Source organism: Pezoporus occidentalis, unplaced genomic scaffold (assembly GCF_034315485.1).
Source record: "Pezoporus occidentalis ecotype Australia unplaced genomic scaffold, CSIRO_AGI_Poc_V1 ctg3, whole genome shotgun sequence".
NCBI classification, from domain to species: Eukaryota; Metazoa; Chordata; class Aves; order Psittaciformes; family Psittacidae; genus Pezoporus; species Pezoporus occidentalis.
In genome coordinates, this window is record NW_026914940.1 from 473,773 (window position 1) to 499,313 (window position 25,541).

Consider the following 25,541-nt stretch of genomic DNA (forward strand, 5'->3'; position numbering starts at 1 on the left):
GTGTAAGGCATCCCTGCCCATGGCAGGGAGGCTGGATCTAGATGATCTTAAGGTCCTTTCCAACCCAAACCATTCCATGATTACGTTATTCAGTTCTCCCTAACTAAAACCAGGGCTGAAAGCTCAGCACTCGGGCACTGTGCCACCAAGAAGTCATGATACAACCCCATGGGGATGCACTCGTGATGATATCCCTTGCACGTTCACTCCTTTAAACTAAATGTGTCACCACTTAAAAAGTACAAAAATACAATTGCATCTCTGAAGGGTATTTTATACCTACCAAGATCATCCAAGCACTGAAGAGCAGACAGCTCTTTAGCCTTCAGAAAAATAATGCACGAGGCAGAAATGGGATGGAGAAAATGGTGCCAATATATCTAAGAGCGTATTCGGAGTCTCCCAGCGTTTCCAGTACAATTACCAAGATGCATGTATCCATCAGCCCAGCTCCGGTATGAATGCTGACAGCACAGTGTTAGGGTATTAGCAACGTGTGCAAGATCCAATACTAGCACAAATTTAGTAGTTTAATAATCTGGAGGAGCTATCTTCCTGGAATTTTAATCTCATACCAAGCAAAAAAAAAAACCCAGCAAGACTCTTAGCTATTAATCTACTCACATATTTAGGGCAATCCACGTCTACTGATTAAAAGAAGCGAGACAAATGCACCTTAAGTCTTTCCCTTTTCTTCCAAAGAAGCAGCTGAGCTGCATTTGCTGCACCAACCTGGGTGGTTATTAATAAAACACAAACAAAAAAGCACTAAAAATATGGTCAAAACCATTCTAATTTCAACCCATGTCACTGGGACGTCCCCTAACTGGTATCATGGCAGAGATGCGCAGCCCGCTGCTGCCTGTGCTGGACCCCACAATGGGATCACGAGTCCCACACTATCCTCTCTCCTGAAAAAGGGGAGTTGAAGGTGGAACTGGATTCAGCTCTGCCAGCAGCTCCCGGTGAGCAGTGATGCCACCTTCTACCTTGCAGAGAAAGCCTAGGAGATGCTAAAGAAGGTTACAGCTTTTGCTTTAATGGCTGGGGCTTGGTTTGGCTGCTCCTCGCACCAAGCAGAAGACACAAACCAGTCCCTGCTTTATATTGAAGTACAGCTGCCCCCCAGGTGCCCCCTAAGAGCAAAATGAAAGTTAAAAATCAAGGATAAATCAGTGTTTCCCCGTATTGTTTAGGCTAAGGATGGTTTAACACAGGAGAAGGGAGATGGAGGAGCTGGTGCTGTGCATCACTCGCCTCTTTGGAGAGGATCCGACCAGCGGCACATCCCTGGGACAGGGGGGGTTCCTTGCAGCACCGACACCAGCACAGCCTGGAGGCCACCAGTGCTTGCAAGGGTTCATGGGCAGCCAGCCCTGGAGTGGTAGGACACAAACTAACCCTGTAGCTGCTTCAGTACATGACCTCGTTGTCTCCCACCGTGGTGAAGGGGATGCCGTAGGTGCTCTTCTTGCTCCGCTTGCTCTTCTTGCTCCACACCAGCAGCGTGCTGGCGCTCTTGCTGTTCATCAAGCTCTTCCGGCTGTTCTCCTTGTTGCTCTTCAGCACCCCACTGCCCGAGGACATTGCTGCTGCCTTCTTGTCTGCCTGTTTGGGAAGCAGAGAGGGATATGAAGACAGCACAGCACATGAGCTGCAGACAAGATGCCAGCAGGAGCCTGGGGAACCTCTTGTGTTTCCCACCTAAGGCTTGGGATGTGACTTACAGCTTTCGGTCCCTCCGAGCCCTGCAGGGTTATCACACCGATCTCCACTCCCTCCTCCCCAGTGCTCTTTAGCAGCTGCACCACCTCAGCATGCTTGGACCACTTGCAATCCTTGCCATTCACTGAGATGATGTAGTCTCCTTCCTTCAACCCAGCTTCCTGCAGGGAAAGAGAGAAGATGCACATGTTTGAGCTCATGGATGTCACTGCGTGTGGTCTGCTTGACGTCCACCCCATTCCATGGGTGCCAGCCCTACAGAGATACAGACCACAAGGAGGGCCGGGGTCCATCCTCCACCTACAGCATAAAACACACAATGCCTTCATCATCCTAAAGCTTTTACATCTGCTCTGCAGCGTGTGGGATGCTCTAGAGACTAAGCACCTCTTTTGCTGCTGCTGGAGACGACCACAATCAACATCCAGCCTTGCAAAAAAAAGCATCCAGCTCTGACTCTCATAAAGGTTAAATGCTGCAGGTCTACAGAAAAAATTACATATATATAAAAAAATATTGCCTGCAAGCCTTGATCCTTCAGAAAACAGCAGGTTCAGCAAGGTTCTGCACACCCTTCATCTATCAATGCATCAACAAGGTTCTTGACGTGGCAGCTCAGGGCTGTGGGGACAGCATCAGACCAAGAAGCAACTCAGCCAGCACATGTCAGGCCAGCTGCAGTGGAGGTTTAGAAGCTTATCCACACAGGACAACCACATTTTGATGTCTATCTGGAGTCCAATCCCACCCCAGCTAAGTGCAATAAAGCCCATGAGACAAGATATGGACCACATATGGTCTTTGAGAAGATTTAGTCTCCCGAAAAAGGGAAATCCTGCTGCCAAGAGCATGTTGTTACAGAGATGCCGGGCTCTGGATGGCAGACTTGATGCTGAACAGTGCTGAGGGAAGAGGGAGACCTTTTGCACATCCCACCAGCCTGCTCCTGAAAGCTTCTGCTGGAATACAAAGCGTCCCCTGATACATCAGAAAGCCCAGAAATAAGTTTTCACTGCTCTAACTCATGTTTCAGACTTGCCATCTTGTTCCATCCACTGTCACGTCCCAAAATGGGGGAGAAGGGAGCTGGGTGCTTGCCAAAGAGAAGCTGCCAGCAGTTACAAACTGAGCTAATCTCTGTGTTTTTTTCCCTTAGCTGTCTCCTAAGGAATTAAAAACAACTCAATTATTTCCTGACACCCACCTGCAAACCCCAGGCTGAGATCTGACAGGGATGAGTCTCCACCTCAGCACACCAATGCAGTTATCAACTGAGTGTTAAGACCTAAAACCACCCCAATACCCCTCAAGGTATCCTTTGACATCTCAATCCCAGCATCCCCATGGGGACAAGAAGATCCTGGGGTACTCACAGAAGCACAGCCCCCTGGGATAACCCCAGCAATGAGAACAGGGGAGTCTCCTCGGAGTGTGAATCCAAACCCGTTCTCTCCTCTCATCAGATGGACTCTCCGCACCGGGTACCACTTGTTTTTGGCTGAGAAAACTGAAAGGGGCCCCTGGGATGAGGTAGAAAGATGGAAAGAACATTTTGGTGCAAGAACAACACCCTGGGGACGTGCAACCTTGCAAAACACCCAGTGATGGGGAGGAGGCAGAGCAAGAATGCGCATCTTTTGCTTTTCTTTAAGGATGTGATTTGGACCCTGGCCGGAGTTTTACACTTCCTGCACACCCAAAAGGTAGATTTATGCACTATAAAGCTAGAGGTGCTTAAAAGCCCATGCCAGATGTTGGTTTTACGAGCAGCAGTAGCTTTGTGCAGGTTGGGAAGGACCTTAAGAGGTTTCTGCCCAGAGATAAGGTCTGGACATCTCTCCCAGCACTGCCCCACTCCTGCAAGGCACAGCAGTGAGCTGGTATCTATCTAGACACTATAATAATCCTGGGGCAAAAAAAACATAAAGCTCTGATGGGAAGAGCTTAATTCCCTGGCTCCTTAACTCCCCTGTTTAGGAACAAACAACAGTACCCAAGGAGGGATGATGGGTGGTGAGGATTTTCCCTGCTGCCTGGCTCTGGGGGATGCAGCCTAACTAGGGTGGACCAGTAGCAGGGTGTGAGGTAGTGGTCAAATCCGGCCAAATCCATCCTATCTTCCTGTCTTTCCCCCACTTTTTTATTCCCACAGGAGCAGGATATACCTGCCTGTCTTGGGGCTGTTCAATCAACCTTTCCCTGGGGTGCTGCACAGCCCTTGGGGTGCATGGGGCACAGGGACAGCACAATCAGGTCCCATAGCAGCCACAAAGCTCAGTTCTGCTCCCCAGGACCCTGCAAACCTAAAGAGGGGAGGGATATAAAGATCCAGTGGGATATTCCTAGTGCCTTTCAGCTGGCACCATCCTGCCCCCAGAAAGCTTCCTCTAAAGGGTCCCTTTGGTCCTTTCTCAGGCAAAACCCACCCTAAATGCCTGTCCTGCTCCACTGGGCACTGGTGGAGCTTTGTGACCCATTCAGGTCTTACAAAGACAGATCCATGCACCCTAACCCTCCTCTTGCACATGCCCCTGCCTTCTTTTCCTCCTTGGAAAGCTGCCCATGGGTGCAATGGCTGCACCAGAGAGGGAGAAGAGACAGAAAGAAAGGGGAGGAAGGAAACCAGGCAAGCGGAGCATGCAGGGGAGGAGGAGATGTCTGCTCCCATGGGGCACCCTCCATCCCATAGCTGTACGTACCAGCCTGTGGAAGAGGTCGGTCACCTTCACCTGGGAGAAGTTGGGGGGTTTGATCTCTGGTTTCTGGTGCGTTTTGGCTGGCAGAAGGGAGAGGAAAGCACACACACTGTGGTCAGGCAGTTGTGGCAGCTTCTGCCTCTACACTGTGCTCCCTGAAGAGGGATTTTACAACTCATAAGAGCTGCAATGTGCTCAGGCAGCTGCCAGACATGCAACCCGGAGCCAGGCTCCTACCTGTGATGACAGGGAGCTCTGGTCCCCAGCAACATGCCCCAAACTCGCCATGGGAGTTTGCCCACCCCATGCAACCTCAGCTTCACTTACGGTGAATATCTGGAGCATCTCCAGTTTCAAAGAAGTCCTCCTCATGGTCGATTTCAGAGTATTTGCTCAACGAACGCTTGTGGGCAAAGGAGAGGACCTCCTGCAGGATATCCATCTTCCTGAGGATCTTACACAAGCCGTGAATCCTCATGGCTTCCTCGTGCTTCATGATGGCTTTCTTCAGATGCGCTTTGCCTGCAAAGGAGCAGAGAGATCTAAGCCCAAGCGGAGAGGAGCTGTTCCCTCTCGGCTGCCTACAGATGACAGCAGCTCCCAGGGCTGTGCCACCCCGACGTGACTCAGGGACAGCCCAGTCACGTTTGCAGCCTGCCAGGCGTTCAACGTGCTGCTAAATGGAGTAGGTCCCAGCCGTCAGCTCGAGCCCCCGATGTAGGGCTGGGAAGGGACCTTGAAGGGTGACCTACTTCACTCCCCCGGCGCCGGAGCTGGCAGATGTTCCCAAAAAGCAAGCAGCAAAGGAGCTGCCACCACATTGTGCCGCCCCCAAAGTCCCTCCTAATGCTTTAGCCTCAATCTCCTCTGCAAATTAACTTCTCTCCGGCACCTTGCATCCCACGGGAGGGCAAATACACGAAGGACAATCAAGCCTTGTCCTCCTGGTGACAGCTTCGGGAAGATGCAACACGTCTCCCTCTTTTCTAGGCTAAGGAAAGCCTTCTCATTGCCCCGCAGGTCCTGCTTGCCATCCTCTTCGGCATCTGCTCTTGCTTTGCTCCTCTTAAGTTGCCTTCAATGCGTTTTCTATCCTCATGGAAACGAAGCAGCCACGAAAACAGCTATATAAGCTAAACTACCAAAAAAGCTCTGTCTACGCACTCGTATCATAGAAACCCGGGTGCCTGTTGCGTTTCTCGGTTAGGACACACGGTGGCAACATAGAATCATAGAATAGTTAGGGTCGGAAAAGACCTTAAGATCATCTAGTTACAACCCCCCCGCCATGGGCAGGGACACCTCACACTAAACCACATCACCCAAGGCCTCGTCCAACCTGGTCTTGAACACTGCCAGGGATGGAGCATTCACAACCCCCCTGGGCAACCCATTCCAGTGCTTCACCACCCTAACAGGAAAGAATTTCCTCCTTATATCCAATCTAAACTTCCCCTGGTTCAGTTTGAACCCGTTACCCCTTGTCCTGTCACTACAGTCCCTAATGAAGAGTCCCTCCCCAGCATCCCTATAGGCCCCCTTCAGACACTGGAAGGCTGCTCTGAGGTCTCCACGCAGCCTTCTCTTCTCCAGGGAGATGATGGGGTTTGCTCCAGGTTTATGTGGACTAAAGGCAGTGGTTTCAAGACCTTCACTTTCCTCCATAAGTCGCATTCGAGGAAGTATTTTGAGGCTGAATAGAACACAGAGAGGAAGATTCCCCCTAAAACTGTATCATATCCATCAATCCTATTTTATCAAAGCATCCACTGCCAGCAAGAAAGCAACTAGGTTTTAATGACTATCTAGTGACTGTCCTGGGATTTCCAAGAGATTACAGGGAACGGAGGTTGGGCATGGAAGTCCATGGCTCCACCCTGCTTAAAATGTGGGAATATATTATGTTTGAGAAAACCTAATGTTGTAAGACCAGGAGACAAGGGAAGAGGGAGGGAAATATCCTTCCAGAGAGATGATTTTAGTGCCACAAGCTTCTTCCTTTACTATAAACCAAACCCAGAGCTGAGGCTGGTGGCTGCATGCTCATTTTTCACCAGCAGATGTGGGGAATGAGCTCCATTCAACAAGAGCACAGGTAGAGCTTGAAGCTGGGCTGATGTATATCATACATGAAGAGAGGCTGAGAACACTGGGGCTGTTCAGCCTGGAGAAGAGAAGCTGCATGGAGACCTCAGAGCAGCTTCCAGTGTCTGAAGGGGGCTACATCAGGGATTGTAGTGATAGGACAAGGGGTGATGGGTTTAAACTGACACAGGGAAAGTTCAGGTTGGATGTAAAGAACAAGCTCTTCCCTGTGAGGGTGCTGAGGGGCTAGCACAGGGTGCCCAGAGAGGCTGTGGCTGCCCCATCCCTGGCAGTGCTCAAGGCCAGGCTGGACGGAGCTTGGGCGACATGGTCTGGTATGAGACATCCCTGCCCATGGGAGGGGTTTGGAACTGGATGATCTTAAGTTCCTTTCCAACCTAAACCCTTCTATGATTCTAGACACCAGATGACAGCAGCTGAGGGTGTTGGGGTGGTGTTACCATAACACTCTGGTTTGGGGGTATAAAGAGTCTCTCATTGTATGTCCTTCACCTCTGATCCCCAGCAGTAAATCTGGCCAAGCAGCCAGGAGAATTTTGCTGGGGTTGGTGATGTGATAAAAACTCCTTCCTGGTGGGACCTGTCTCCTTTCACACACGTGCAATGAGTGGAAAGAGCACCAGGAGGCAGCTCATGGGGGAGGCAAACAGATGACACCCAAAAACCAGGGTGCTGAGCTTTGCTCTCCTTTCAGCCTCCCTGGGGAGGAGCTGCCAAATCATGACTTAAGCTGAATAAGCAACGCTCTGGTTTTGTCCCTCAAGCTGAAAATCCACATGGGAGGAAGTTTTTGTTTCCCAAACCTTTTGATGCAGCTAAAAAAGCCACCCCCTGGCATCTGCTGTGTCTTCTTGTGATCCAGCCAAGTCAGCAGCAAGGAGCTTCCAGGATCTCTGTGTCCCTGTGGATTTCTCCACACTGTGTTGGGTGATGTTACCTTGCTTAGAACATCTTTATGCCTGAGGTTTTACTGTTAAACTTGGCTGGAAAAGTTGGTGCAAGCAATGTGAGTTGGTCCTCAGCACCCTAATAGAGATCCATGATGCTTTCCTGCCTTCCCAGGAAAGGCTCTTCCCAAAGAAAGCCTCAAAATTATGTACTTTCATGGAGAAACCCCCCACAACAGCTCATCACACACCTTTGTGAAGACCATGCATCCATGAATAGGGTTACTGTGGGGCTCACTGCTCATATATCAAGGTTTCATTGCAAGCACTGGGGGCTTTGCCCCCATCAATGTGCTTACCCAGCTTCCTCCTCTCCTCAGGGTCCTGCAGCAGGACACGGAGTGATGGTCCCTCTGGCATGGTGACATGGAACTGGATAAAAGCCTTCTCCTGCTCTGGCAGTTCAGCATCAGATGCCACTGTGTGAAACAGATGGTAGGGGATGAGTTTGGAGAGGTCAAGGCACCGCTTGACCACCCAGACCCCTGAGACAGTGGGGACAGGAGGACAATGAAGCCACATCCATGTTCACATGGCCCCAAACTTCAGCAGCAGCTTCCTCTCACCCAACTACAGCCTGCGACAGCCACAGCATCACTGATGGGGAGAGGGAAGAGTTATCACACTTAAGGCATAGCACAAGTATCTGGTTCTTTTGCCCCCTTCCCTTCCTTGCTCCAATCTGGAAGCAGGATTGGAAATAAAGAGCCCTGGGTTTTCCTCATCTGGAGGCTAGCGACATGGAAGCAACAACTAAAGCACAACAGCAGGGTAGACCAAAGTATAATCTGGGAGCTGAGCCCTCCTTGCTGTACCTGGGACCCCTGCATGAGCACAAAGCTTGCAGTACAACCAAAGGGGTCCTTCAATGGAGAAACTGAGATGGATTCAGAGCTCTGAGCACCATGTTGGGCTCTGTATGTGTCCTTTTTACACCCTTATTTCCAGCCAAACCTGTTCCTAATCCCCTTTGGTTCACAGGGAGCTCAGGGTTGGATGGCAGCCTCCTTCCCTGGGCACAAAGTGCATTCAAAAGGCTCCCAAGGACCTTTGTGGATTTCCTGGTCCAAAAGGAAGAACACAAAGCTTGGGAACTGGTTCTCCCTGTGCAGCACCCCTGGGGGATTAAACTGCAGCTTAAGGAGTTTCTTGCCAGCTGGTTATGGAAGCTAAAGATCTGTTATTCTGAACAAGGGGTCAGGGAAAGGCAGTGAGGAAGCAGCTGAGATCTCAACATCATTGCTCTGGATGCAGCAATAAGCAATCCCCAGACATACAAATTCTGCATCTCCACCAGATTTGTGTTTCCTTCACCATTAAGGTTACCAGGAGCCTCCAAATGTTAGGGGAGAGGTTTGCCCTGTCCCTTGTAACCCCACATCAAACCCAGCTCCATCACCATTCTCTGCCATTTCTGTCTTTAAGTTGCACCTCACTGTCTGCCAGCTCTGCTCCAGCAGCTCAATTCTGCTTCTGCAACACCCACATGACACAAGCCCTGCAGCAAGGTTTGGACAGGCTCTGGAATGGGGGAGGATGCAGGGAAAGTCTGGCAGCAGTCACCATCACTGGCAGCTCTCCCCATGACTGGCACAGCTCTGCTTTGGCAGCCACCCCCAAGAACCCTCCAGCCCGGCCTCAGCCACCTCATCAAGTGATGGGTCAGCTCCACAGGTCACAGTGTGTGCATCACCTGCTTGCCCCCAGATCCTCTGCCTGACCCAAAACTGCTTGTAAGGGTGTTGGTGATCATGCAATGGAGATCATGTGTTGGATCCTATATCCATGCTCCAGCTGGCTCCATGAAGCCATATCAGCCTGGCTCCATCACAGCCACATGTACCCCGCTGCCAGTACTCACCACCATGGGATTCCCAGAACAACCAGCCATTAAATTCAAGGTTCTTCTGGGTTTATCTTCATTTCTGAAGCCCTCAGCTGTCCTGGCACAAGTAATGGGTGCCCCAGAGGATACCCAGCTGAGAACATGGGCACACACATGGTCAACAGGTAGCTGACCCCCTTTTTACCCACCCAGTCCCAAAGGGGACAGCAAATGACATCTCGACAGCACCTCTTTTGCTCACCTTCTTAGGAAGACTTAGCAAGCATTGTGCAAACCAGAAGTATGAGGGAAATCTGCCTCACGCATGAATCCCTGAGTCAATAAGCAAGATCAACAGCGCAGAACATCTCAAAAACTTTAGGTTTTGTATCCATCTACCCTGTGCATGTCTCCACCTCTTTATTTGCAACCCCTCCTCCTAAACAAAAGGCTATCACGTGGAGCCAGCACTTGGCTGAGCAGGCAGCTGCCTCTGAGATGTAACACTCACCAGGGCAGTCACAGAGGGCAATGGCAGCAAAGTAGTGAGAGAGGGCTTTGAAATGCTCCGATTTGACATGGACCATGGTGGTCCAAGAGAAGGGAACATAATCCTTCACGTGGGCCTGCGTCATCGTCTGGTGAACCAGAGAGTAGACATCTTCTACCTGTGGGTAGAAGGGACAACATGGGCTGAGATGTAGGACATCCATCAAAAGACAGTGACAGCAGGCCACAGAAGGAACCTCTCCAGTGGTAACATCCCCACCGAGTCCTCTCCTCCCCATGGTGCTCACCCTTGCTGCCTCCTGGGCGAGCTGGAGCTGTGTGAGGAAGTCGTGCTGGGCACGCAGCAGCGTCATCTTCTCAAAGACACACTCCTGGACCTGGGCAACCATCAGCCGCACCAGCATGTTCAGAGAGGCAGCGCTCATATCCAAGCTGGGAGCGTTGGAGAAGTTCTCCTTCAAGTAGTTAAAGGCACCTGCACAAAGGAGAAGCTCCTGGTAGCCACGGGGCTTATAAGCAGGAGGGTCAGGCTATTGGACCACGGAGGTTTCCCCACCAGCAGCACAGGAGGAGAAGAGCCAGTAACCAAGAAACATCTCACTATAACCAGTGGGTAAAAAGATGGGGCATCCCTCCCTTGCTATCTAAACCATCCTTGTGCCCACATCTTTCTTCTCCAAAGGCCTGGGTAACCACAGTTGTTGGGTCTCTTTTATTCCCAGCTGCTTGCAGACAGATCAGCATCTCTCCTGTTCCCAGCTGGAACATCCCTACTGCTGTGTGGAAGCCACATTGAGTGGCTCTTGGGTCATCCCAGCTTCTCTTCATCACCCACAGAAGCAGCATGGTACCAACTTGTACCCATGCACACATGTGGAATACTCCCAGCCCAGGGAAATGCTGCCCTCAGAGAGCCAGGGAAGGGGGGAACCCACATACCTGCTGCCTTCTGGAAGGCATCGATGGCCTGGTTGAGCCCTGGCAGGGAGGCACGGTCCTGCCGTGCTCCAATCTGGGTGTGCAGAGCTCCAATGTTGAAGAGCACACTGCCCTTCTCGAAGGCCAGTGCTCGCTGGTGGGATGGGACCCCAGTCAGCGAGTCGTACCTGGGGAAGGGAAGAGTTGGATGCCCATTACTACACACGGAGAAGGAGGCTGGAAGGTTTTCAGTGTTCTTTATGGGCCCAAAGCCACTGTTTCTATCACAGCTCATCCCCATAGGGTGTGTTCTTTCCCCTGCATCCCCTAATCAACTCACCCATGGCAACAGCAAACCCACCTCCTTATGTCCACCAGCCCTGGCTTTGCTGCAGAGGCAGCAATCCCACCATGGAGGCTTGATCCCAGCTCCCCCCCACTCACAGTTCCCCAAGGGGGATGGGGAAAACTGCACCAACCAGTGGAAGTAGACACCCAGGCTTTTGGTGGGAGGGAAGAAATGGCAGTCAAGGAAGTAGAGCTGGTTGTAATACTCCATCAAGAGCTCGAGCCCAGCTTCATTGCGGCTTGGGGTGCGCATCGCCTGCAACGATGGGAGAGGAGACATGAGGGTGGGAAAGGGAGGGAGAAAAACAGGAGAGGAAATGATGGATTTATGGAGCTGCACATGCTGGTCAGGCCAGGGAGGGGAAAACTCCACCTGAGTTATTCAATCAAATGGATCAGATCAATATGATCAATAGGATTAGATCAATAGAATCAACCAGGTGGGAAAAGCCCTTTAAGCTCATCCAGTCCAACCGTTCCCCAGCACTGCCAAGGCCACCACTAACCCATGGCACTGAAGGCCTCGGCTACATGGTGTGTGAACACTTGCAGGGATGGTGACTCCAGCCTGCCCTGGGCAGCCTGTTCCAATGCCTGAGCACCCTCTGGGGAAGGAATTGGTCCTCAGCTCCATCTAAACCTGCCCTGGTGCAGCTTGAGGCCGGTTCCTCTTGTCCCATCCCTTGTTCCTTGGGAGCAGAGCCCAGCCCCTCCTGGCTCCATCCTCTTCTCAGGCACTTGTAGGGAGCAATAAGGTTCCTCCCCGAGCCTTCTCTTCTCCAGACTGAACCCCCCAGGTCCCTCAGCTGTTCCCCATCACACTTGTGCTCCAGGCTCTGCATCAGCTCCACTGCCCTTCCCTGGTCCCACTTCAGCACCTCAATGTCTCTCTTGTAGTGAGGGGCCCACAACTGGACACAGGATTCAAGGTGCAGCCTCACCAGTGCCCAGCACAGGGGGAAATGCAGTGAAGATGCTGTGCAGCAGTGGGAGGCAGCCCCACGGCACAGATTCAGCTGCAAGAAAGTTTGGGGAGGTACCAGTTTGGTGATGGGGCGCCCAACCCTGGAGCCAGCAGCCTGAGAGCTGTGCTGGATGTGATGCTCATCTAAATCAGGCTGGGATTATTATTGTTTTCAAAAGAAAGTCATACAAAGTCTCATGAAACAAATGCCATGGAAGAAATAGGATTTATGCTTTTAATAAAAGCCCTTGAGCTTTTGACCTTACATGGTGAGGAGGGTCAGAGCTCTCCTAACAACTAATGTTAAAGACAGGCCTTTTGCCATTTTCTGGCTTTGCAGGGTTCCTCTCCCACAGGCTAAAAGCAGGATCAGGCCCATTCATAAGGGCTTGATCCAGTCTCTTTATTTCCAGTCTCCTGAACCAAAGGCAAAACATGAAATAACCTACAAAAGCTGTTATATAGGAGAGGAGCAAATCCACCTTTACTGGATTGCTTTACATTTCCCCTTCTCCAGATGCTAACTGGGGAGAGAGCAGTTGTTTGGCCTTACTGGGGTGAACAGTCACAAATGATTACTGGTGCTTAGTGTAGGAATCCTGTACCCTAAGACAGAAGGATAAGGATGCAGCTTGGAGAGAGGATGAGGAGACCCCTGGAGCAAAATGTGGCACCTTCAACAAGTGTTTCTGGACAAGTCAAAGCAAGACTTTGTAACTGAAGAGATACCAACCTGCCTCAGCTCCATGAACTCTTTGATTTCTTTCTCAAACAAGATGCCCTCCTCTCCATAGTGTTCACTGATGAAATCCTGGATGGGGTAACAAGAGAAGAGAAAACCTTGAGTCACCCTTTAAAACAGATTTGCATGATTTAAAGGCTGATTTGGGGCTGTTCTGTATAAGCAACTTGCCAGCTCTCCCCACAAGTGAAAAACATATCCTCCCTGCTTGGCTCTTGGTGTTCAATATCTCTAGACCCTCACCTCCCATTTTCCCATTTTTTAAGTCCAGCTCCTCTACATAAACTTGGGGTTTTGCAGCTCTTCCAAGACAGAAACTGTTTTGGAGCTGCTGCAGCATCTCCTCTACAGCACCCAACAATCCCCAGGTACTGAAATATCTCCCAAAGTGCACAGTCATTCCCTTCCATCATCTTCCATCACGTCAAGAGTGTGGAACCCTGATGCTCACCTTCAGTGGTGTCAGCAAATCCAGCTCCTTCGTCTCCTTCAGACCCAAAGGGATCATGGGGACGCTGATGGACTCACTGGAAGAAGTCAGCAACATATTTGGTGGTTGGTTTAAAAGCCTTAGAGAGACCTTTTGTGTCAGGGACTAAAATAAAGCAGCTCTTTGCCCTGGGTTTGTGCTAAAACTAGAAGAGGACTCAATTCTGCACAGCAGAAGGATGCTCTTCCCAATGGAAATGGCAGTACAAGAGAAGCATAGAACCTGAACCTACCACCCTTATTCCTCCAGCTTCTCCTTGTCACTCCCTAACAAAGGTAACAGCCACAAAATCAGCTCCAGCAATGAAGCTGCTTTAATACCTTGGTAACCAGGCACAGGTCATGGACTCACCCACTCCTATGTGCTAATCTGGGCTCTGGTGCTGATAAAGCCTTGCTCAGGCTGCACACTGTGCCTGATATTGACATGTTCTACCTCTATTAAAAGAAATTGTCTATTAATAGCTCTTATTACAGAGCTCAGTTGATATTGTAAAGCCCTGAAGATGATGATGATATTGGGAACACCCAGTTAGGGAGTGGTTTGTATTTCAGCATGAAAACGGGGCAGGTGTACAGCACTGAGGAAGAAGAGCTGCAGAACCACAGCCAGAAAGGACCATCTTCTCCCTGACAGGGGATTTAGCAGCTATTCTGATTCTCTGCTGCCAACAGGTAAAGGAATTGTGTGTATAAAGAGCAGAGCCTGCAGCATGCAATTCACAGCCCTTCAAAGAATCATAGAATGGTTTGGGTTGGAAAGGACCTTAAGATCACCCAGTTCCAACCCCCTGCATGGGCAGGGATGCTTCACACTAGACGAGGTTGCTCCAAGACCCATCCAACCTGGCCTTGAACACTGCCACTTGAGCACTTACTACTGCTTTGGACGGCCTGTTCCAGTGCCTCACCACTCTCACAGTAAAGAACTTCTTCCTTATCACCAACCTGTTTCAGTTTGAATCCATCACCACTTGTCCTATCACTACAAGCTGAACCCATCACCCAATTCCTGTACACAAAGACAGAGAACGTGGCACCTGCAGCTCAAATTTGCTCCACAAATGCTTTCCCTCATACCCATTTATCCCTTGCGGATGCCCCCAATACTATCACTGAGCCACGTTACTGAATCCTTGGCCGCTTGGCCTAATTTAAAGAGACAAGGAAGTCTGGCACAGGGTGAGATGGGAGCTGGGTCAGGCAGGATCAAGCTCTTCCCAACCCATATTTGCACAACTCTTTCTCCTTCCCTCCAGAAACTGCTGCTAACTTGTGAGCACATCACTCATTAATCCAGGGAGGAAAAGAGGCAAAGAAAGCTGCAGAAACCAGGGGAGCAGGGCAGGGAGGCTGCACCCACATTCTCATCCCTTCCTACTGAATAAACAGCTTCAAGAGCTATAATTAGAGCAGAAAAGCCATTATTGTTTGTCCCTACCAAGATTTCCGCTCGAATCCAATGCCTGCAGCAAACAAAGGAGTGTTTGTTCGGCCTGGGCAGGGGTTTGGGGTTGCTGCTGTTGCTGGTTTCTATTTAAACCAGGGCAAACCAGAGGCAGGTAAGAAAAGCTGAGCCCTGATAAGGAAGAACTCTGGGAGGATGCATGCAACACAGATGTTGCATCCCTGCTTCTAGTGCAGAAGAAGGATCAACATCCAGGATTCCATTCAGAGGCTACAGACCCTCTGACTACAAACACCCAAGGGTGGCAGACGTATAGGGCTCACTTGGCTTTATTCCCCATAGGAGATCCCATGAACCTAACTCATTTCTGCCCCAAGATCATCCTGGTCACACATTTAATGTCATTGCAGTAACCTACAGGATGGAGTCACTGATGCTCTCCTGGTCTTTGCACCTCTTTCTATTCCCACTACCACAACCATCCTCCCCTGAGAAGGAGCAAGCATTGGGAAAAGCATGTGGATGGACATAAAGTCATAAAACCACTGAATGGTTCGGGTTGGAAGGGACTTTTGAAAGTCATCAAGTCTAGCCCCCTGCAATAAGGAGGGACAACTTCAACTAGACCAGGTTGCTTAGAGCCCTGCTCAAGCTCACCCTGAGTGTCTCCAGGGATGGGGCATCTGCAGCCTCTCTGGGCAACCTGTGCCAGTGTTTCACCATTCACAACTTCCTTGGGCAACCCATTCCAGTGCCTCACTTGGAATTTCTTCTGCTAAAAACCTTATTTCACATGGTGGAAAAATCTCTTACTCAGGAAAGTGGATGATACAAGTAAAGATGGTCATTTCTAACCTATTCCTCCTGCTCTGGGACACCAGTGTGTCCTATCCCTGGCAGTGTTCAAGGACAGGTTGGACAGAGACTTGAGTGATGTGGTCTAGTGTGAGGTGTCCCTGCCACAGGGGTTTGTAACTGGATGATCTTAAGGTCCTTTCCAACCCAAACCATTCTATGATTCTATGCACCATACATCCCCAAACATCTAAGTATCTACTAGCAGAAGAGGTTGAATTGGGTCACCTTACAGCTCTATAAATGAAACACTGATGTTCCCAGGACAAAAAACTGCTTCCAGGCTCATGTCCAAGTCCTCCCCTATCCTTCAGCCACTACTTAGTGGTCCTTACCAGAGGGCCAAACCCTGTACAGAGCAGGAGGCAGAGCAATAGGTACACGAAAGATGCTGACCTGCTCCCAGGAAAAGCAAAAATCAGCTACTAGTAGCAGTAATAATACAATGCCAGCTGAAAAAGCTGTGCTTTGCACTCCATAGGCTCTGTACCTGTCATTCTGGTACACATCCATGCTGCTGTTCAGCTCCTCCAGCTCCTCCTTCAGCAGCTGCAGGTTGGAGTTCACGTAGCTCAGCTCCAGGGCAACTGTCTCTTTGACCTTGTGGTTACTGGTGGCCCTGCAAGATAACACAACATGGATCAAACCTCCCCCATTTCATCAGTGCCTCTATTTGCACCCATTTGGTTAGTGACAGCCAGCATGGCTTCACTAAGGGGAAATCCTGCCTGACCAATTTGGTAGCCCTCTATGATGGGGCTACAGAACTGATGGACAGGGGTAGAGCAGTTGATGTCATCTATCTGGACTTGTGCAAAGTGTTCGACACTGTCCTGCATGACATCCTTGTCTCTAAATTGGAGAGACATCAATTTGATGGATGGACCACTCGGTGGATAAAGAACTGGCTGGATGGCCGCACACAAAGAGCTGTGGTCAATGGCTCAGTGTCCGGCTGGAGACCAGTGACGAGTGGTGTCCCTCAGGGATTGGTGTTGGGACCGGTCTTGTTTAACATCTTTGTCACTGACATGGACAGTGGGATTGAGTGCGCCCTCAGCAAGTTTGCCGATGACACCAAGCTGTGTGGTTCGGTTGATACCCTGGAGGGAAGGAATGCCATCCAGAGGGACCTCGACACGCTTGTGAGGTGGGCTGATGCCAACCTCATGGAGTTTAACCATGCCAAGTGCAAGGTCCTACACCTGGGTCGGAGCAATGCCAGGCACAGCTACAGGTTGGGCAGAGAAGAGATTCAGAGCAGCCCTGCAGAGAAGGACTTGGGGGTGTTGGTTGATGAACATGAGTCAGCTTCAGCATGCGCTCACAGCCAAGAAAGCAACCGTATCCTCGGCTGCATCAAAAGCAGCGTGACCAGCAGGTCGAAGGAGGTGATCCTGCCCCTCTACTCTGCTCTTGTGAGACCTCACCTGGAGTATTGTGTGCAGTTCTGGTGTCCTCAATATAAAAAGGACATGGAACTGTTGGAACAAGTCCAGAGGAGGCCATGAGGATGCTCAAAGGACTGGAGCACCTCCTGTATGAAGACAGGCTGAGAACACTGGGGCTGTTCAGCCTGGAGAAGAGAAGCTGTGTGGAGACCTCATAGCAGCCTTCCACTATCTGAAGGGGGCTACAAGGAGGCTGGAGAGGGACTCTTCATTAGAGACTGTAGTGATAGGACAAGGAGCAACGGGTTAAAACTTAAACAGAGGAAGATATAAGTAAGAAGTTCTTTACTGTAAGGGTGGTGAGGCACTGGAATGGGTTTGCCCAGGGAAGTTGTGAATGTTCCATCCTTGGCAGTGCTCAAGGCTAGGTTGGACAGAGCCTCGGGTGACATGGTTTAGTGTGAGGTGTCCCTGGCGGTGGCAGGGAGCTGGAACTTGATGATGTTAAGGTTCTTTCCAACCCTAACTATTCTATGATTCTATTTGTCAATGTTTGGTTGCACTCAGAAATAGAGATGAAGTTATCCAATTGTGTGATTCCAAGTGCATCCATCCAAACCTACCTGAAGAACCTCTTGCCTTGCATATGATCATAGAATGGTTTGGGCTGGAAGGAACCCTAAAGCTCATCTAGTCCCACATCCCATGCCATGAGCAGGGACACCTTCCACTAGAGCAGGTTGCTCCAAGCCCCTGTGTCCAACCTGGTCTTGAACACTGCCAGGGATGGGGCAGCCACAGCTTCTCTGGGCAAACTGTGCCAGTGCCTCACCACCTCAGCATAAAGAATTTCTGAGGCCAGACAAAACTCCTTACACTGTTGCACCCTGCTCAGATGAATCATGGAATTAACCAGGTTGGAAAAGACCTTTAAGCTCATCCAGTCCAACCATTCCCCAGCACTCCCAAGGCCACCACTAACCCATGGCATTGAGGCCTCGTCTCCACGCTGTGTGAACACTTGCAGGGACGGTGACTGCAGCCCTGCCCTGGGCAGCCTGTTCCAATGCCTGAGCACCCTCTGGGGAAGGAATTGTTCCTCAGCTCCATCTAAACCTGCCCTGGGGCAGCTTGAGGCCGGTTCCTCTTGTCCCATCCCTTGTTCCTTGGGAGCAGAGCCCAGCCCCTCCTGCCTCCATCCTCCTCTCAGGCAGCTGTAGGGAGCGATCAGGTCCCCCCCTGAGCCTTCTCTTCTCCAGACTGAACCCCCCAGGTCCCTCAGCCGTTCCCCATCCCACTTGCGCTCCAGGCCCTGCACCAGCTCCGTTGCACTTCTCTGGCCCCGCTCCAGCACCTCAATGTCTCTCTTGTAGTGAGGTGCCCAGAACTGCACACAGGATTCAAGGTGCGGCCTCACCAGTGCCCAGCACAGGGGGAGAACCTGCTCTTTCTGCCCTAGAGCAACCTTCCCCTTGCCCATCTACACTGCCACCTCCAGTGCAGCTTCAGCTTTGGCTATGAGCATTCAAGCTGCTCATCCACATCAAATAAAAGTGATTAATGTGAGGTTTGAGGAGAAAAATTTCAGTTTTGGGTGCAAAACCCCCTTCTTTATAAGAAAAGGCTTGCTGTACTCACCCATTAGCAGAGCTGGACCCTGCCCTCCCTTCCCCACTTGTGCCCATTAGGAGATGTAAACAGCAAGGACTGATTTCAGCTGCCTGCTCCCAGGCTGATTACACCTTCCTTATCTGCTCCAAAGGAAAGTGGGGAGAGATAAGCCAGAGCTGACAGCTGCAGTCCTCAGCCCAGAGGGGCTCTGGCTGCTAGTGCTAAACCATGCTCCAGGAAAAACAACACTAGCTCTGCTTTCCCCCAGCTTTTGCAGAACATGGTGCATTTGACTTGGTATTAAGCTGGTTTTAAGATGCTGGTCCTTTAGTGTCTCCTCCCCTGACTCCTCTTTGCTGGGATTTTCCCAAGATCAATGCATTTGTTTTATTCTAAACCAAGCAAAATCACAACAGGTCCAAATATCTCCGTGGCCACTTCTATTTAAACATCCTTCAGCATTCCATAGAACGGTTTGGGTTGGAAAGGACCTTAAGATCCTCCAGTTCCAACCCCTGCCATAGGCAGGGATGACCTCACACCAGACCATGTTGCCCATGGCTCCATCCAACATGGCCTTGAACACTGCCATGGATGGGGCAGCTACAGCTGCTCCGGGCACCCTGTGCCAGCACCTCACCACCTTCAGAGTAAAGAACTTCTTCCTTATCTCCAACCTGAACTTCCCATTTTATATATCTCTATATATTCTTTTCTTACATTACTAATAGCTGATTTGCAGCACCAGAGTAACATTTACACATATCCATGATATATTTCTGACCAGTGCTTTCACCCCTGTTCTGAAGCAGAAAGGACACACCACCCTCCAAAGCCCAATTTTGCTCTGCAGTATTTTACATGTGCATGCAAGTTCTTCCAAGACTTGGCATCAGGTTTGAAAGCCCAATATCACTTTGGAGCACTTCAGTTTGCATTCTGCAAGGGCCACATGAAGCAGTAAGAGCACAGTTACCTATCAGAGCGAGAATTTAGAGGAGCGCTTGATCTTTCTGTGTGCAAACCTGCGCTGATGCACCTCATGGTCTCCATCCAGCGCAAGCACTGAGCTCTATATGAGCACACAGAACCTATGTAACTTCATAGAGGAGGTTGATGGAGACAATCATTATTTGCTTAACCAACATCAAAGATTTCTGATTCATTCTTTATTTCATTATGGAAATGGTTTATTTGCCACACTTTTATCTCCCCCATTGCTTCTCTCAATCCCAGAACATGAAAAGAAAAGCTTTCTGCTGCCTCTTCCCCTTTATTTATCCAGCAAACAACCCCTCTTAACACACACCAAGCAAACACCACATGTATCTTTTAGTTCCAACACCACACTCATAGCAACCTCCCCAGGAAAGGAGGCTGATATGCTCAAGAGAACAGTTCAGGAAGTTATTTTCTTTAAAGCATTGAGATTTGGGGGTTGTTTTGGGTTTGTTTCAGCTGCAAACTCAGGCTGGGCAATCCACAGCTTTAATCCATTTCCATTTAGCACTTACATGCAAAGGAAGTTTCTCCCTGCAACTCAAGTCTATAGGTTTTAAGCAATAAACCTTACAATATAATATCCCCCACCTCAGCCTTTAATTTCAGGCCCAAGCTTGATTCTTCTTCCCCCTAGATTTCCCCTATTTTCTAAGCTCTGGGCATCACATCACCCAGAAACCCCCATTATCACTCAGCCGCAAAGTGGACGTGTGGGAGGGAGGGAGAAGTGGCTGCTCCCAAAGGACATTCAAAGTGCTGATCCAGCAAAAAGAGGGCAGCCCCATCACTGCATTGCCCTGGCTGAGTAATTAAGATGTGTTTTGCATCACATTCTTGTTCACTCCCCTGCATGTAGTGATGATTCCCACTGTTTGCACCCAAACTGCAGCCAGGCACATTTCTGCTGAGCCAGCACATTTGCCCCTATGTATTATTTGCTTTTAATAATGAAAAAGAGGCACATGAAGAGGCACATGATGAGATTTCATGGCCTTAGTTTAATTAGATGAGGCATAGCAGCATGCTTGAAGCAGTAGTGTGCAAGGACTGTATCGACACCTCCCCTGGGAAGCACCAGTGGTGTCAGCCACCAGTAAAGCACCATTTCTTCCTATGGTTTGGTGGAAAAACTATTATTCCCTTGTTCCAGGTTCAGTATGGAATTCAATATTCCCTTCAATTCCAGGCCACTGATGTTAAATCATTCAATATATAGTCATATATACTGAATAGTCATATATATTCACATATAACAGTTATTTAATTGGAGAAAATAAACTGGCAAAATATGCCCAAAAGGCTATTATAGGGCAGCCTTACGATATTTCCTTATATTTAAGGACATGACCATCCTCCATGTGGTCCAATATCCTACAGGAACATGAGATATACAGAAGACCTACAAAAAAGGTCATCCTTGGGTTAAAATAAGGTAAAATAGCAGCAAAATTTGTGTCTTTGTATCATGAACATTATACAGCGGAAGGCAGTAATGCACAGGCTCTCCTTGTGCTGGTCCAGCTGCAATCTGAAAGCCATGTAAAGGTGCCAACTGCTGCACCATCCCATAAATGCATCTTCTGACAGGGTGAAGAGCCTGTTGAAGGTGAAGGCCATGCCCATATGTAAAGACATGCCTGAATTTTCAGGTTCTGCTCTGCTGGAAGCACTGGGATGGGTTTTCTGGAAATCAAGCTGGATGTGACTCACTCCCTGGGGTTATCAGGCAGGAGCTCTGCAGTCCAAGCTCAAACCCAGTTAAACTTTTATTCCCATTATTCCATCTGCTCACACCCTGCTTTGTACCAGCCTTGCAGGACATTAAAACTATACGTTTTCGTTAAAATTCATAGCATTAGCATTGAATCAAGCAGCTATATCCAGGATGAATGCTGCAAGGCCTGGGGAACACTGAACATACCTCAACCATAGCCATGGAAGGGCCAGCATCATAAAATGGTTTGGGTTGGAAAGCTCATCCTGTTACAACCCACTGCCACAGGCAGTGATACTCTCCACTACACCAGGCTGCTCCAAGCTCCATCCAACCTAGCCTTGAACACTGTCAGGGATGGGGCAGCCACAGCTTCAGCATCAGCCACCATCAAGGGAAGCAGCTAATGCTGAAATTATGGATTCCACCATCACTACATAACTGATTTCTATCTCTTGGCAAATCCCTCCTGGGCCAGAGGGATGCTCTGGGGACCAGCACTCACCTGAAGAGGTTTTCTGCCCCCGCTCGCATCCTCATCTCCTTGTTGATCTGCTGGTTAATCCGGGCCCGGCGATGCTGCAGTTTGCTGCGTTGGGTCTGCGCAAATGGGTCACAGCCCTGCTGAGAGAGAAGGGCAGGGTCTCACCAGAAAACCAGCACCACTTTATGGTTAGAAATGGCACTTTGAGAGCCTGGGATTGCACTTGAAATAAAAGGTTTAGTCTTTAACACCATGTGTTGGGTTTTATTTCCTAAATTACTCAGAAAATGCTTCCCAAATGCAACCATGAACAGGAACTAAGCATCTCTTTCCTAATGTCCTATCATCCAGACATGAGACAAGACCCAGGGGGCTGCAGATGAGCTCTATATAACCCTCAAGCTCTGTAACAGATGTGACCCCATGCCTATAAGTGTTTTCATCTCCTTCAAGCTATAGGGGATCAAGTGCAGATGGCAAGTCAAGAGTTCACAGGGGTGGAGAAATGAATTGCACAAAGCAGTAAACGAATTCCATCCCTTCCTCCTTCCTTGGCTTTGGCTCTTTCTGCAGACAGGGAAACACATTTAATCTCTGACTTCAGGAAATGACAGACAGCAATATCCCTCTGTCTCACAGGAGGGAAAAGTTTATTATGGGATGCCCCAGGCAGTGCAGTTGAAACAAGGAGGGTCTCTGAATCCAGCGCTACAAAAGCTCTACCCAAGCGAATGATTTCCATTGTCTGAGGAGAGGTTCAGATGGATGAAGTGAGGCTCTAAAAGACCCCTGGATAAAACAAACCCAAAATACACCCAAACAACCAAAAACACCCAGGAAAACAACCTTGTTTGGGAGAGCACATAGTTGGTCAGTTGAGATGGAGAGGAGAGGATGGAGACCTCCTGCTTTTCATACATCAGTGCAAAACATGGGCAGATCCCTCCAAGAACATATGAAGATCCACTGAGGCACTGAAATAAATTCCTCAAAGGCATTATTTCATAGAATCAGACTGGCTTGGGTTGGAAAGGACCTTAAGATCATTCAGTTCTAGCCCCCTCCACGGGCAGGGGCACTTTGCACTAGACCAGGTTGCTGCAAGCCCCATCCAACCTGGCCTTGAACACTGCCAGGGATGGAGCATTCACCACTTCTCTGGGCACCCCGTGCCAGTGCCTCAGCACCCTCACAGGGAAGAGCTTCTGCCTTAATCTAGCCTGAACTTCCCCTGTTTTAGTTTGAAGCCATGCCCCCTCGTCCTATCACTGCAGCCCCTGATGAAGAGTCCCTCCCCAGCATCCTTGTAGCCCCCTTCAGACACTGGAAGCTGCTCTGAGGTCTCCACGCAGCTTTTCTTCTCCAGGCTGAACAGCCCCAACTGCCTTCCTTTATAAAACCTCTATTTGCTGTGCACATCAGTCTTACACTGCTCCTCATTGCTCTTCTTCCACCAGAGCTGGTGGACCCCTTGTCTCCATATGAAGGGGTTTTGCCACTTAAAAGACTCTACAGAGCTCCAAGAGTGCCCACTCATCCAGCCCAATACACCTTCTCATCTAATTTCTTCCATTTAGACATGTCTCTGGGCTTCAAGTCTTATCCTCCAGGATGGGTCACAACAGTCTCAGATCCAACAAGCCAGGTCAATGCTTGGTTATCCCTCCAACAAACATTGTAGGTCCAAATGTTACTCTGGGAGAATTTGCTTCTAAAATTATCTTCCTAAGAGAAATAGAAAAGGAAAAAAAGAGAAATTGTTGCTCAAAAAGGTGTGAGACCAGTTTTGATGAAGTAGGGAATGGAAAACTTGGCATTTTCATGGACTTCAGCTTCTGAACATTAGTTTCTTATGTTTGAAGGCCATTAAGTGGTGTCCCCTTTGAAAAGAGGCTGGATTAACATGGGCATTTTCATTGAAGTGGAAGATTCGAGCTCCTAATTGGAGACTGAGGAATCAGAGCCATTCCATCTGGTCCATAAATCTGCAGGCTTAGTGCTTTACAGTAATCCATTGAAATTACTGATGGAACAAGCTGGGAGCAGGGGAGCAGGATTACTCTACAAAAGTAATTAAGTGGGATGTTAAGGAAAACACCCCCATAGCTGTACAAATCTTGGGTCTGAGACAGTCAGGTGCAAATAACATGAAAGGCTGATCTCAAAGTACCCTGGGGGTACTCGCACATCCTGCACACACTGTTGGCTCCATTGGGAAAAATCCATAAATTGAAAAGGGAAGGATGAGGAATTAGACACCATGAAGCCCAAGAATGGACAATACCATGTTCTCTCCAGCAAGAAGCTTGAGTCCTTATTAAACATGGCCCTTGAAAACTAGAAGCCAACCACACAGGGACTACTCAAAGCTGAGCACCCTAGAGGCCCTCAAAGTAAAAGAGACATCAAACTCCACTCTAGAAAGAAGCTTCTCATGCAGACATAGGCCAGGATGTTGCACAAGTACTCCTTCTATTAAAGGGTGATTACAAGCGTTGTGCCTTCAATGATGTTTCTTCACAGACATTAACCAGAAATGAAAGTTAAAGCTTAAGGGAAAGGAAAAGGAGAAACAAAAGGTGGTGCATATTAAAACTTCAGCAGCCCCTCAGGTTTACAGGGGGGCACTTGTCATTCCCAGAGCCACAAACATATACAAATACACGGAACTGAGCAGGAACCAGGACTCTCCCTGCCTCCAGAGCCAGAAAGCCTCATCCAAAACTCAACAGCCCCAGTAGCAATTGGTGGAGGTGGGAAGCATCTCTTTGCCTTCAGCAATACCTACAGGAGCTTTCATTCACCTTTGAGGCATCTCCACTTCTTGCAAAGCTTTGCTCAGAAGTGGTCAAAGAATTTTAAAGGGTTTTTAAGGGAGGAGCAAAGACCTCCTGAATACATAGGCAGGAGGCCAGAGGAACTGCAGGTGAGATATGATGGAAAAGGTACAAGTGGAAGGACTATCTGAAACCACAGAGAAGGTCCATGAACAGCTCCTTGTCTGGAGGCAAGGAAAGAAGAAAATAAGGAAGAAAAGGGGCATCAGAAGACACTAGGATGGCTCTACAAAATGTAGAATGACAGTGTTAAAACCTCTTCACTACAAAAGCATTAAGGGGTTTAACTAAATGACTAGGCAGCTCCACAGTTCTCCCATGCCCAGCCTGAGAACACCAAGAGGCAAAATTCAAGTCAAAGTGTCACAGCTGATGAACAAGAACCCCCTCAAGCATAATCAGAGCTGATGATCATTAATGTCTTCATCTTTCCACAAGAACACAAAGGAGCTGCCCTCCAGGAACACTTGTAAGCCCTGATGCAGTTGGGGACCAAACACAGCACAACAACATCCAGAACATCCAAGATTCCATTCTACAATTTACCTAGACTTCTTCTGAGAGACACTAAGCCATCCATAGAGCTGCAAAGTCCCATTCTCCTCACTCCCATCCAAATTATGTCTTCTCAAATGGATTTCCTAAGATAATTATCCAGGCTTCTAAGCCAACAGCAAAACCATACTGGAAAGTCGGGTATTATTGGAGCACCTGATGTAACACCAAAGCCTTGTGAAGATGTTGAGTAAGGATCTTGAGACTTGCTGTCCTTAGGGACTTCATGTGATCTCCCAACACATTGTTTTCCTCCTCACCCTTTATGAGGTTGAGTAAGCGCAGTAACCCATGGGATTACAGCACATCTCACCTCCAGAAGATCTGCTGGTCCCAAAGCATCACTCTTGGCTGGCAGGGACTAATATAAGCATTATGCCAAGGCCACCATGGGGAACAATCAAGCCCAGTCTG

General features: G+C 49.2%; 1 protein-coding gene across 1 annotated transcript in view; it reads right to left on the bottom strand.

Moving 5' to 3' along the window:
- Positions 1 to 1,237: 1,237 nt before the first annotated feature.
- The window catches only part of RHPN1 (rhophilin Rho GTPase binding protein 1), a 32,018-nt gene continuing 7,714 nt past the window's right edge, over positions 1,238 to 25,541 (bottom strand). The window contains exons 2-15 of the mRNA XM_062626887.1: positions 21,757 to 21,875; positions 16,024 to 16,152; positions 13,233 to 13,308; positions 12,773 to 12,850; positions 11,207 to 11,331; positions 10,749 to 10,915; positions 10,097 to 10,284; positions 9,811 to 9,967; positions 7,774 to 7,893; positions 4,749 to 4,943; positions 4,425 to 4,501; positions 3,099 to 3,245; positions 1,728 to 1,886; positions 1,238 to 1,608 (exon numbers count right to left, since the gene is read on the bottom strand). Coding sequence (XP_062482871.1) covers positions 1,414 to 1,608; positions 1,728 to 1,886; positions 3,099 to 3,245; positions 4,425 to 4,501; positions 4,749 to 4,943; positions 7,774 to 7,893; positions 9,811 to 9,967; positions 10,097 to 10,284; positions 10,749 to 10,915; positions 11,207 to 11,331; positions 12,773 to 12,850; positions 13,233 to 13,308; positions 16,024 to 16,152; positions 21,757 to 21,875 — 1,932 coding nt within the window. The 3' untranslated portion in view covers positions 1,238 to 1,413. The remainder of the gene's footprint in view (positions 1,609 to 1,727; positions 1,887 to 3,098; positions 3,246 to 4,424; positions 4,502 to 4,748; positions 4,944 to 7,773; positions 7,894 to 9,810; positions 9,968 to 10,096; positions 10,285 to 10,748; positions 10,916 to 11,206; positions 11,332 to 12,772; positions 12,851 to 13,232; positions 13,309 to 16,023; positions 16,153 to 21,756; positions 21,876 to 25,541) is intronic.